The sequence below is a fragment of the Aythya marila genome (assembly GCF_965140915.1).
Source record: "Aythya marila genome assembly, chromosome: 1".
Classification (NCBI taxonomy): Eukaryota; Metazoa; Chordata; class Aves; order Anseriformes; family Anatidae; genus Aythya; species Aythya marila.
Window position 1 is genome coordinate 163,068,597 of NC_139042.1, and position 13,321 is coordinate 163,081,917.

A 13,321-nucleotide genomic window follows, 5' to 3' on the forward strand; every position below is an offset into this window, starting at 1 on the left:
CTCTTAGGTAGGGAGTACTCCCCACCTCATCTTCACATACAGTCCTCAGGAAAGAACTCTCTTAGACTTATCCAAGTCAGAGTTTTCTTCCTCTTTGCAAGAACAAGAGTGCAAGATACCTTAGAATTAAAAGCAATATCAAGGCAAAGGGCATCTACACCAGCTAAAGTTGGAGTGAAGAAACAACTCATGAGGTCTCAATGCTTCTAGACCCTTTCCTATGGATTATGGCTCCACTTCTACCTGTCTGGATTGATTAATGACCTCTGAATTGCTTTAAGAATCTACCAAACAATCCTTGGTTGAAGAATTGTCACAAAAATGTGAGTGCAAATTAGAAACTTCAGAATTCAAGAAAAAAGGAAAAGAAACAGATGCAGGTGTTCTCTGCTTCAGCTCAACGTTCTTTATAATGTCTTGGGTGGACTCTAGGATGTCAGTACATCTGCTGGCCAGCCTTCTGTTGCTGATCTCCTTGCAAAGACTGGTAAGAGGGGTAAACATCGTACTTTGTTTGAAATGGTGAAATCACTTATCCCACTGAAATAAAAACTTTTTTTTTTTTTTTTTTAAATAAATGTTAAGTATGATTTTTTTAAGGAGCATTGGATTGGGTCTCATAGAACTGCTCCTCTCCTTTTCCAGCCTGTTTCATCTGAGACTCTGACAACAACAGTGTGTTGTTGGATAGGCAGTGACCATATTGCCCTATTCCTTGAAAGTGTCTTTTAGCTCCCCCTCAGAGAAATTACAGTACTGTGAAGAAATAAAATGAATCCCTCTATAGTTTATGGGCCATTCTAACTTCAGAGAAAGCTACCAATTTAGTTATGTGTCTAGGATGAATACTTGAGATGAAGTGAGTATCTACTTGCAGAGTTCAACTATCAACTGGCTATAGTACTTGACTAGCCCACTAAGAGATCAAAAAGGGAAAAGAGCTGTCATCAAACATACCATTTCTTAGGTGTTATTGCACAGGGTTTTTATTAATTAAAAATACTAAAAACAGAAAATTAGTGCGGTGTTTCACAGATTATATTATAAATTATTTTCCTCTTATAACATCCTTCTATTTAAATCCTTACTTGTGTTTTTAATGTTTATTTACATGACAAGTCCAGCTGGCCTTATTGAAAGAAACTGGATAAGTAAAAGTCCTGGCACAGTACTACTATATTGTCTTTGTTGAACATTACGCTCTGGAGCCAGAACATGTCCAAGAGGTATTATAAGACAGAAAGAAGAAATTCACCCCTGAGATGTGTGTAGGTTTCACCACCCCAGAATACTGTGTTGTTCGTTCTTTCTCTCTTCAAAACCACTTAATATTCATAAACAGAATATTGAAATACATGGATTATGGGTCAGTCTTATTGTCTCTATCCCCTTGCTCTCTGAAGTTTTTAATGTATCTTCTGAAGTTTTTAATGTTAATGACTGCCATAAAATAAGAACTCTAGCATTCTGGTTGGCATTTGCCTGAGGTGGGGCTTTGACCTGCTGTTGCTCAGCAAGGGCTTGTTGAAGATGCCTGCCTGGTGTGTTTGTTTGTGCCAGTATTGAAAAAAAATAAAAGAGGCGGTAGGGAAAAACCTGTCTTGCATCTACAGATATACATAAAAAAATCATAATTCTGATGCTAGCCTTCATTTTTATTATTATTATTTTTTTTTTGATTTGCAGTCTGTGTCCCAACTTATGATGGATATGGCTCTACATTCCTTTGACGATCAGTACCTGGGGTGCAGAGAGCAGGTGATGGAAGAACTGGAGAGAGGAGACTATTTCCATAAGGAAATAGCTGCTAATAAAAACTATTTCAGTCTTTGGAAGAAGGCTCAGGAGGCTTTGTTAAAGAGCCCTGTAGGTCTCTTAAGGGAAATGCAGGAGAGTCACGCCATAGTCCTCATGGCTTACACCATGAATTCTTCCCTGCACTCTCAGCTGAACTGGGCCACATCCACAGCAGGAAGCTCTCCAGAGCAGTACAGACACAACTTCAGTTTCAAATATTTTCACTTTTACCTAACGACTGCTATCCAGATAGTGAAGCAATGGCAGAGCAGCAAGGAGAACATGAGGAAACATAAGTGCTACCGAGTGCATAGGGGTGTAAAAGACTTACATATTGAAGCCATGGTAGGCAGAAGAGTGAGATTTGGCCGTTTCACCTCTACATCTCGCCTCTGGAATGAAGCCCAGAAGTTTGGAAATGAAACTTTGTTCACAGTGACAACTTGCCTGGGAGCAGCTCTGCAAGGCTTTTCTTACTACACATCTGAGAAGGAAGTCCTCATTCCCCCTTATGAGGTGTTCGTTGTCAAAAACTTCTTCCGGACAGAGTATGGCAACCGGCTGCACCTGCATTCTGTGGGGAATTTCAGCAAGTACCACTGCCAGCTCTTGGAAGGTACTGCATATCGTCCCTTTGGGCAGGTGGGATGCAGGACAGTCTGTTCTCAAGTACCCCAATCAGCCCTCATCAGCTGTACATATACAGGGCCACACACAATGTCCAATCTGTAGCCTACCTCCTGTGTTTGCTTGTGAGAGCCACATGACCTAGTTTTCACCCATTTGTCATGAAACCTGTGAGACCCTACAGCTCACTGATGATTAATCCACCCGCTACCTAACAGATCTCAGGGTTCTTTTCGGCGTCCACTTATCCCATCTACCATTGCAAGAATGTTGCAGGATACATGTGCTGGGACCCCAGCATCCCTATTGCAATGGCAGATGAGATTTGCAGGCAGCCTGAATTCAGGTATTATTCTGGTGGCTTGCAAGGCAGCTACACTGCAGGGCTCAGGATTACACTGGACTTTGATCCACCACTATTCTGGCAAGCTCAGGTAAATATAAACAAAACTACTGTTGCTTTAGTCCTGTTCTCTCTCCTGTGGCAGAAGAGAGGAGAGGTGCTGACTGGAAAAGCACATTCTGTCAATTTCTTGGCTACAGAGGTAACTATTCTGTGCTGGAAGACCACATTAGGTCTGTTCCACAGCTCTGTTCTTCTAAGAGTCCTCCACCAATATGGGACACCTGCTTTTGTCTGTTTGGAAAACAGTGTGTCAATTCATCCTCTGGGTACAAAACAATCATTCAGGAATGAGAATTTTTGCCCTAAGCCAGAATAGTAGGTAGACTGGAGAAGGTGTCTCTTTGGGGCAAATGCTGTGTTAGCAAGGGCAGGAAGCTCTGATTAGATGAAGGAGGCCTAAATGACTGCTCTCTTCACTTTTTTTCAGCTTCAAGAATCAAGAACAGTGGTTCTACTGCCTCTGCCTCTGCTGTTCTTACCGGTGTAGTTGGAGTTTTCTTGTGCTTGGCTAAGCAATGACTGATTCTCCAGCTACATCCAGATGTATGCATTTGATTATCAAGACAGAAAAATAGACAGGAAATCAGTTGCTGGAGTTACTGTTGTTAGAGAAGGTTCATCACTTCCTTTGCTTTCAGCTGCAGCTCTCCAAATGAAACTGGGTCATTCAGCCTAGCTCATCAAAGCAGACACTCCCTGGACTCATTCAGACAGAAGGGCATTTATCTATGGCCTTAATGAAGAGCATGGCGGTGACATCATTCACTGTAGGTAGTTTGTCCCTTGGGCATTCAGGAAAGACACACATGACTTTAACAACATTTTTACAGATCTCTTAGTAACTTTGTTTTTAGTGAGAGAGCATCTGGCTGTGTGATGGAGAAGGCACCATGGTGGTAGACTGTGGTGGGTAAGTGTGCTTCCTTACATATCTCCTGTAAGTGCTGTGTCCCAGGAGACAGCCAAGGCTATGGCAGCAGCACAGCAGCCTTTCCCCAGTACATGATCCCACACACCAAAGCCATCTGATAGCTCTCATCTCAAACTGACTGTCTACATCTCACACGTAGAGGACAGAAGCATAAATCTTCCTTGAGACGTGAACTTAGCAGCAGAGGGTCACAGGAGGTGTCAGGCCTGTCTTCAGGTTCTATGTTTGCCTTTAGCATTTCTTTTGAAAAAGTCAGGCAGGTGATGTGTTCATAACTGTCCTCTAGTGGCTGATGAATATCCGTTGGTTATTATACATTGAAATGAAGGAGAGCCTGTGGAACCCACTGCTCTCTTCATGGTTGTTGGATGTGACTGAAATGTATTTACTTGTCTTTTTGCTTCAATGCTCTGCAATGACTAATGTTGAGGGTTGAACTTCTACGTGTCTACTTACCAGTTTTGGGGCCTTAGATGCCCAAACTGGAGCAGCTATGAAGTTCTTCCATCCCCAAAACATAACAATGTGGAAAAGATAAAGAACATTTTCTGCCTGCAAAATCCCCCTTCCAATATGCCTACCCTACTTCTTCACCCGTGGTTCCTCACCCCTTGGGCCTGGGCTGAGGCTATGGTCAGGAGACCAGCTGTGGTGATTTAACTTTGCAGTGGAGTCACCAGATAATTGAACTGAAACTCACTGATATGTTTCATAAATGACCCCTGAGTGGTAACACCTCTCAGTCACCCGTGAACTTGGCAGGAAGCTGTGTTCACCATCACCTCTCCAAAGTGGTAAGCAACAAGTTAGTGATCCAAATGAGATCTGAATATAAGAGGACTGCACAAGTCGCTGACCAGCTTATTAGTTAAAGGTAAGGATATTCAAAAGCACCTGGGTGAACTGCTTTACTCTCTGAGCAGCTCCATGAAAGCTTGGAGGTGCCATTCCCTTGGAAATCCTGTGGCAAGGAGTGCAGAACTTCAGGCACCTGAGCATTAGAAATGTAGATACCTAAGGAATGTGGGGGTCTTTTTTTTTGTTTGGTTGTTTGTTTGTTTTGGGTAGACTAAAAGGAGTAGCTTGAGTATCAGCATTGCAGGTACCAGATTTAGGCATATGCAATGGCAGAGACCATCATCGTCTGATATGTAGTAGCATGTTCTGTCCAGCTGAACTACTGCTCCTGAAATCCTGAGGCGTATTTGTCCACACAGTTAGAACAGATTTAATACAGAACTATTTTACTATAAGCTTATTTTGTATTTATATTTCACACCACATTTTTGTTGTTTTTGCTTTACCAGTGACTTCAAATAGTTTACCAACAGAACTTTATTTTGACGCCTAAATGCTCGGAGATACGAAGTACAGATTTCAGAAAGAACTACAGAGAGAACCAGAAGCAGCTGCTGCAGATATGTGTTGTACGGACATGCTCAAACTTTCCTCAAACTTTCCATCGAGGGTTAAAGGAATCAAGATGAACTTCTAACACATCAGTACATGTGTTCTGCTATTGCTGGGACGCAGGAATCCAGCCTTCTAGCGCAGCTATGGAATGCTTCACAAGGTGGCTTCAGCACTCTACAAGCCTCCTCTAAGTAGTCAGCTGCTGTTTCCAGGCTTTTCTTTATGGTTCTCTGTCCTCGAAGGAGGGTCCGTATGAAAATTAAAGAGGAGGAGGGTAGAGAACAAAGTCTGAGCTGTTGTGATGTTTCACCTGAGGAGGATCTGCTTACCGTGGTGCTTGGTGGCTCATTTTGTTGCAGCATCTTAGCGATATCAGCATAGTCCAAGAGAAGTTCTGATACATGGAGGGATAAAGCAGGTGAACTCAGTAACTGATGAACAGCAGCCTCTACTGTGTCAGGGAAATTATCTGTTTGTAAACTCATTCCAACATATATATACACCAGGCTTCTTACAGCAAAACTATAATTTTTATAATGGCATTGTACTGGTGCCACATTGTCCTGCAAGGTGTCCATGGACTGAGACATTCTAGAATAAAATGATGGGTCTATGTATTCATCTTTATCATATCCCATTGTGGCTTTCATCTCTTTCAAAGCATTGATCAGGAGCTGCAGATTCTCTTTAATGCTAAAGTTTTCTTTTACTACCAAGATGGGGAATTCAGTGCCAAGATAATGATTGAGGATTTTGTATATTATATTGGTTGAAGAGACACAGATGTATACTAAGTCATACAGATTCTCGCAGGCTGTAAAGATCCTTTCTTTATCACTCTGAAGACCGAGGCAGGCTAACATTTCCGGAGTGAGGGTTTGGCTCTGAAAAGGAAACAGAAGAAATCCAGGAGACAGGGAAGGGTGGATGGGTGGGGGAGTGAAAATATTTTCATCTAGAATGTTACATTTCTGAAACTAGTATTACAAATTATCAAACTACCTGACCCTCCCTCCAGGCGTTCAGAGTTAGAAAAGGCTCTTTGTTAGCCTCTGAAGGGGTCTTACCAAGCAGGCCAGCAAAATGTGGTGTAAACAGCTGCTAGTGTAGTTATTCTTGTGGATGCAGGAATTACAGATCTGACCTTCAGCATGTCATCTGAAAAGCAACAGAAGTAGTGTAAATGAATTATTCTCTCCTTTTTGATGTTATTGGTGAATGTATGGAAGTCCTATCAAACAATCTACTTTACATCGTCCTTAGAAATAGAACCCTTTGGTTTGTATGTACTGGGGGGTCTGCACAGAATTAAATGTATTCTGGGGAGGGGGAATGGACACAGCAGAGTCAAATGCGTGAGTCATCTACATGCAACAGGCAAAGCAATTGAAGGCTGAGCAATGCAGTGTTTTTTCTCAGGCTAGTGCTTGCTGTGAAGTGACCCGTGTCTGTCAGTTCACACAGTGGCTAGACATTGCAAGCATTCCTTGAGAGGTGGAAGTGAAAAACATTCTCCTTGCCTTGGCTCCTCTCTACAGCTCCGAAAACAAGTGGGGTTTGGTACTCTATTTCTGGGTTGACTACAATAGCTCATTTTTTCATGGGAAAAGAAGCTGGAAATTGCAGTTTACTCATTTTATGCTTTATCTTGCGCTTTCATCTTAGAACCACTCTCTCCTGAGGAGACAACACTGGCAACCAGATGCCTGTGGGCAGGAGGCCCATCTTTTGAAGGATCAGAGCTTGGAAGAAGTCTAACCTGGATGAATGCAGAACTACAAGATTTTGTTTTGCTGGCACACATGAAGCCTGTACTGATTTCACTGTCAGTGCTGGTTTTTTGTATTTATGTGGGACTGTTCAACTTTTCTTCCATAATTCACAGGTGTACAAAACCAGTCATGACAACAATTCATTATTTCAAAAACAGAAATAAAAATGTATAAATCCCTATAGGAAACCAAATCTTGTACCCATACAAATGAAAAGTGCTTCCCAACATGTTTTATATCCTGAGATCAGCAAGTAATACCTTCCCCTTCCAGCCCTGGCTGCAGGTACCTGTGAAGGTACCTCTGTCATAGGCAGACACATTCATGCTGTACTTATTCTCTTCAGGAACAGGTGGCCTTAGGAGGAAATAACAATTTTGAGGTAGCATCAAATAAACTGAGTTAAAATTGGAAGGAAGGGGAAACGAGGGAGAAAATGAGAAAAATCAGGGTAAACATCACATAATAAAATTGATGACAAACAGGCAGGCAACAGGACCCAGCTGAAGCCCAGCTCTGGATTCCTAACTCATCAGATGCTGCTGGAAACCACCAGAGGAACACAGGGGAAAGAGGATGAGATCACTGTCCTGTACGCATTCATCCGATTGCAGGAGCACTCAGGCAAAAACAGGTAGGCAGTCTAAATGTTTAACTAGAAAATCCTCTGGGAAAAATCTCTGGGGAGCTCGAGAAATAAGCAGAAATACAGAGATATATGTGGTGTCTGCCTAACTGTAGAAAACAAATGTAAAAATTGGAAAAAGTGTTAATGTGAAGAGTAAGAGGCTGTTTTAGGTTTAAAGGACATAAAATCAACAGCAGTCACAGGAAGATGAAAGAATGATTCAGACAGAATAGATGTTCCAAGTCTCTTCCACAGCTTTCTAGTATGTAAAATGTTCACTGATGTGCCGTTCCTTTTGGAATATTTTTTCTTCTCAATTTCTGCAAATGAGCATAAACAAATGGCCTTTCAACAAAACGTCACTGGAGTGGAAAGGATTAACATAACACTGAGTCAGAGAGCACGCCACCAACATCCCAGAGGCAGAGCTGATATGAAATTATACTGGCAGGGTTTTATGTCTCCTGAAAATCACAAACTTTTACTGTATACGAACTTTGCTTGCTCCAGCTTGAAGAAAGATGAGTTAAAGAGTTTATTCTCTTAACAGAGATGCAAGGTAAGCGGCTGAAAGAAATGTACACTGCTGTGCAAAACACTGTGGAAAAAATATCCCTTCAGACTGGTTTGTATTTCAAAGCTGAGACTAAAAGCTGTCTAGAGGACTGCTGAAATCATTCTGTTTCTACAGTGATCTTGTTGGGGAGGGTGTGTTTAGTGAAATACAGCTGGGTCAGTGCCAGTTGATTTGCAGTTAGCAGATAACGCAAGAACTCCAGAGGACCAAAATGACACAAATGAATCTTTTAAGAAGAAAAATCTAGCTAGTCTCCTACACACAACTATTTGTACCTATAGCTGTGGTGTGTAGGCACCAAGAGCAAGAAAGGACTTATCTTGGAAAAACACAAAGTAACGCATGAAGTTGGCCCAGATTTGCAATAAAAGGGTTGAGAAAATGAAAGTACCAACAAGAAACCAGTCATCCTACTCCTCCATAATCTGCCCCTGTTGCAATGTAAGATGCACGCATCTAAGTCAAAATCATGCTAAAGCATTTTTACTTTGCAGCTGGTGATGGGTTAAGAGAAAGTGGCACGGGGTTGATTATAGAAGCTTAGAGATGAGAAGTAACTCCACAATCACTGATAACTCAGTCACTTTGGACGCCGTATCTTGCCAGGCAGGTAATGCTTGACATTCACCAGTGAAAAAACAACGGGGATTCAATGACAGCATTAGAAGGGGATGTGATTAGGAATATTGAAGAAAGAATCAATGAGGGAAAAGGGACTAAATATCAGGGAAGAAAACACAGTTGGAGCTGTGTGTAAGGTGCAATAGGTTAGGATGTGTTTGGGATAGATAATTTTGCCGTTCTCTTTGAATTCCCAAATGTGAGTTGATTAGCATGCACACAAATGTCTTATATGGTAACATTTCCTCTTAAATGCAAGGAGTGGCTTTAAACACCCTTACACTGGTACAGACTGTGCGCGCTCCACCAATCATCACAGTCATTTAAAAATTAGATGCCACTGACTGAAAAAAATAGGCTGATACAAAAGTGCCTCGGTAACAGGCCTTTCATTTCCACAGCTTATTTTAGACTTTGCTGACTAGATGAGCTTGTTCTGTTTTTTAGTAAACGAGTTCGGCTTCTACCATCTGCAGTTTCCTAGGTGAAGAAAGACCCATGCTCATTGTAACAATATGCTAATTACATGTTTGTTAGCTGTTTTTGTTGCTCTCATGTCTCATAAGGTCCTTTTGCAATCATTTGGCTAATGATATGAATCAATGTTTAAGATTTCTAGATTTACAAGCTATGTTTTGGGATTTGATTTGCTGAGTATAAAAAGAATCGGTGGGGCAGGGACAAAGCAGCTTACATTTCACTGCTTTTTAAGGGCTGGGACTATGGGTGTAAACAGTGAGAACTTTCTTTGATCTCTTGAAGTAGCTGACTTCTGAGGAATGGCGCTGAGTGACCTCCTTTATCCAGATAACCCCAAGAGACGACAAGAATTGATCCATCTGCACCAGGAATTGCTTGACTGCATGTCCATGAATTTCCACGCAACAAATGAGCTGGCTGGAGTTCTGAATACACACCTGGGATGTACTATTAGCCACATCAAGATGAGAGAGAGCAGCACTGTCAAGGAAAACTGTGACATTATCATTCAAGCGATGAGTGAGATTCAGCGTCAGGTGCAGAAGATTGATAGTGACATGAAGGAGAAGCTAGAGCCTGTGCTATACCAGAAGCTGTATGACATCAAAGAGCCTGAACTGGAGAAACTTGCAATAGCCCATAGAGTTTTTTCCATCATTCTCGGAGAAGCAACTTCTACAGCTGGGATGGTAGCTATCAAGCTAATTGGCTCCAACCTTATAACTCTCACTGTTAGCAAACTCGTCAGCCTCCTTGCCCAGATCGGGGCATCCGTTCTTGGGGGAATCAGCATCACCATTCTTGGGCTCGGCATTGAAATGATCCTGCATGCCATTCTGGGAGCTGTGGAGAGGAATCAGCTCCTGGCTGCCGTGAGAAGCTATGAGGAGCATCTGGCTGAGTTTAAAGAAGCCTCAGAAAAATACCAGCGTGCCATACATGAAGTGACTTCCTCAGTCAGACACCAGGTTCAGTGAAAGAAGTCAGTGTTCTCTTTCCTGCTGTGACAATGACTGCAGCAGCTACTCCTGCAGATATTTTTGTTTGTTTGTTTGTTTGTTTCATTACAGTAGATGAACTTTGGATTTTTTTATTATTATTATTATTATTTTTTCTTATTAGTGGCAGCAGAGAAAAGATAGATGTGTCAGATCAGAGAACTGGCACAGAAATATGTTGATAGTGAACTGGCTTAAAGGTGCTCCTGGGAGGCAACAGTTTAACTACTTGGCACCTTTTCAGCTGTTTTCCAGAATGCATTGTAGATAACCTTGAAACGTTATTAGTAGTGGTGACAATAATATTCACTGCTGAAACAGTAGCGGTGAGAAGGTGTGATTTTTCTCTTACCGAGTTGCTTTGTCAAAATGACATCATGATGGGAGACAATTATTTCAACAAAGCATTCCATATCCTCATCTAGATGGTTCATCACAACAGGTGCAGTTGCTAAACTCTCTTAACGTGGATTTGTTCTAAATCTGATAGGCTCAATTCCCTGTTCACAGAAGCGATTACAAGGACTAGCTGAAGCACATTTCCTGTCCCATTCCTGCCTGAGGAGCCAGCCAGAGATCTTTAAATAAAATCTAATGCCAGCAGATTAACAGATAAGAAAATCATGGGCCTACAGCCAAACACACACAACCTTGCCCCACAGTTGAGGGAAAGCAGCTGTAGAGCAGCAGGCGTGTCTGACTGTGAGTAACCTCTCATGCTCGGTATTGCCCTGCTCCTGCTCACCCACAGGTGAACATTTCTGTGCACAGCTGCTGCTCTGTTTATTGACATGGCACTATGCACTTAAACAAGGGTTGGTAGGATTACAGCCCTATTAATGTGCTGAATTTGTTTTCAAGTCCTTTACAAGCCACCAATGGGGGACTGCCAAGAACATGCACAGATTCTTCTTTTTGCAGTGTGCTCTCAAATGTCCTTATTTTGCAGATTTTAAAGAGAAAGCTAGAAGAACATGGTTTGCTGTCAAGCTCTGATTTGCGTAGAATGCCTTTTTTTTGTTTTGATCTTTGAAGAAAAAAAATAATAAAAAATATCTATTTTAAGAGCTCTCTTTCATATACTTTTTTTTGTTGTTGTTGTTGTTGTTGTCACAAAGATCGATCTCAAACCAAATCGTGAAAAAGATTAAAATCTTCATTATACATGCAGTTTATCAATTCTTGTTTGTCTCCATGATCGATTAATCTAGTAAAATTACAGTCAGTAGAATGTATAGATCCATTTTGAGTACCAGCTCCCCCCATACTAGAAGCATACTCAAATTCATACGTACTTGTTAATATTCAATATTATACGTTTATTTTAATAGCTAGACCGTGCCTGTGAAAATAAAGAGACGTGTGAGATTACATCAAAGAAGCTCTCCATTCCATTGTCTTCTTAACTATTCCACCCTCCCCCCCCCCAGCCAGCCTCCTACGATTCCCATTCTAAACCATTATCTTCCGACTCCTTTTTCTTTTGTGTTCATCTGCGAGGAAGCCACTAGATGGCAATGGGAATGCAGCTGCTGGCTCTCGAGCAGCTCTCACAGCCGCTAGGGACAAAGCCCAGAGCTCGGGAGCTTAGGGGGCTCAGAGGCCAGGGCTGGAATGAAAACCAGGGACCAGCACAAGCTGCAGACTGGGCGATGTGGCTCAGGAGAGGCAATTCAGAGGAGACAAAAAGCATTTCCTTACCTAGACACAATGTTTGTGGTGACATGGTGACCTGAAACAGCTAGTTTCTATAAGACATGACTTCTCCTTGCTCCTGACCCACATGGCACTCAGTTTAGGGGTATTTGTTTAGAGGCGAGCGATCAGCAGAAGCAGCAATACTTTGAGTGCTGGAGAGGCAGGAATTCCTGGTTCCTGCTCACTTTCTATGTGCAAATGTACATTCTAATTTAGGAAGAAAAAGCACAAGCTCGGTACGTGCCTGTGAGATTGCTAATCACTGCCGTAGGAGAATAGTGGAGCCAAATAAAAACCAATCTATTGCACTTTTCAGGCATTTTGAAAATAAATGCTAAGCAGTTTGGGGGAGGAAGGACATGGAATGAAGGTCATAAATCCACGCAATTTGTATTTACCTTTTGATAGATCTTTGTTTCTGGTGGTCTTAAAAGAAAGACATCTTCCCTGAAAAAGCAGGTGTTAAGGTGTTATGTCCATGAGATGTTGGAAGATGTTGGTGGTGCTGGAGGCTGATGGTCTGCAGCCTTTTCTGCTTATGAGGTAGGCCGGAATCCTGAGCGAGGTGGGGCAGGCACCCATGACCTCACAGAAGGATGTGTATGGCACCTTCCAGCCCCATGAGGCAGTTTTGAGGTGAAAAAAAAACACACACAAAACACTGATCTCCTTAAGACCTTCCCAAACTCTTTCCCCCAGCTCCAGCAATAAGAAAATCATGGGATTTGCTTGTGTTACTGACAGTTCTGTTTTATTTTTACTTTGTTCTTGAACTCAGTGCAGCATGCATCCAACTGGCTAAATGAGAGAGGCCAGCAGGGCAGAATGAGTTCACCTCTCTGCTTCTGCTAGGTTACTGAAACACTGTCCCTCCAAACAGGATATACTTGCCTGCTTTTCCTAGTCCTCTAATCAGTCTTACACTTGATCTTCCATGGGTATCATAACCAGTCTGAGGCCAGGCTGCTGGCTCTTCTCCTCTAGACTCCTGGTGCTACTTCTCTGAGTGACAGAAGTATATGGCAAGTGAGAAGTATGGGGCAATATCACACTCCACATCAGCTCTGGGTCAGCAGTCACTCCTGGGAGAATGCAGCTACAGCTGCTCCAGACTCCCACAGACTTATCAAATAGCTGCAGTTCAAGTTTGTTAGCAGAAGCTTCAGCTCCCGTAGGAAAGCAGAGCTATCTAAATCCGTGCTTGCTTTTTATTTTTATTTTCAATGTAGTAATTTAAATGTCATCGGTTTTCTTTAGTGTGATTTTCTTAATTTTTGTTTTTTCCTTCTTATTTTGTGTGATCATTTTTTTTGTGATCAAAGTTATTACCTGTGGACCAATTTTGTAAATACATCTCGTTTCCAGGTCAGGAA

The 13,321-nt window shown here is 42.0% G+C and overlaps 2 protein-coding genes across 7 annotated transcripts; both read left to right on the forward strand.

The window, feature by feature from the left end:
• ART4 (ADP-ribosyltransferase 4 (inactive) (Dombrock blood group)) lies at positions 1–7,381 on the forward strand. 5 transcript variants are annotated; one of them, XM_082756610.1, is made up of 5 exons: positions 1–487; positions 1,687–2,413; positions 3,258–4,635; positions 5,069–5,629; positions 6,840–7,381. In XM_082756610.1, the coding sequence occupies exons 1-3, from the start codon at positions 413–415 to the stop codon at positions 3,347–3,349; spliced, it is 894 nt and encodes a 297-aa protein (XP_082612736.1). In that variant the 5' UTR covers positions 1–412; the 3' UTR covers positions 3,350–4,635; positions 5,069–5,629; positions 6,840–7,381. The 5 variants fall into 5 exon arrangements, with proteins under 5 accessions (XP_082612736.1, XP_082612737.1, XP_082612738.1 ...); XM_082756611.1 differs by having other exon boundaries at positions 5,069–5,592; XM_082756612.1 differs by lacking the exon at positions 6,840–7,381 and having other exon boundaries at positions 3,258–3,373; positions 3,475–4,635; positions 5,069–5,729.
• An 81-nt stretch (positions 7,382–7,462) lies between these two features.
• LOC309876897 (single-pass membrane and coiled-coil domain-containing protein 3-like) lies at positions 7,463–11,137 on the forward strand. 2 transcript variants are annotated; one of them, XM_082757760.1, is made up of 2 exons: positions 7,463–7,580; positions 9,535–11,137. In XM_082757760.1, exon 2 carries the CDS (start codon positions 9,552–9,554, stop codon positions 10,227–10,229), a length of 678 nt encoding a protein of 225 aa, XP_082613886.1. In that variant the 5' UTR covers positions 7,463–7,580; positions 9,535–9,551; the 3' UTR covers positions 10,230–11,137. The 2 variants fall into 2 exon arrangements, with proteins under 2 accessions (XP_082613886.1, XP_082613885.1); XM_082757759.1 differs by having other exon boundaries at positions 7,472–7,580; positions 9,538–11,137.
• Positions 11,138–13,321: the final 2,184 nt, after the last annotated feature.

Bases quoted from the DNA above. Each gene is read 5' to 3' on its own strand.
- LOC309876897 (XM_082757760.1), top strand. From the start codon at position 9,552: ATGGCGCTGAGTGACCTCCTTTATCCAGATAACCCCAAGAGACGACAA.
- ART4 (XM_082756610.1), top strand. From the start codon at position 413: ATGTCTTGGGTGGACTCTAGGATGTCAGTACATCTGCTGGCCAGCCTT. The intron at 488-1,686 runs GTAAGAGGGGTA...TTTGATTTGCAG, and splicing joins TGATCTCCTTGCAAAGACTG to TCTGTGTCCCAACTTATGAT. The intron at 2,414-3,257 runs GTACTGCATATC...ACTTTTTTTCAG, and splicing joins CCACTGCCAGCTCTTGGAAG to CTTCAAGAATCAAGAACAGT.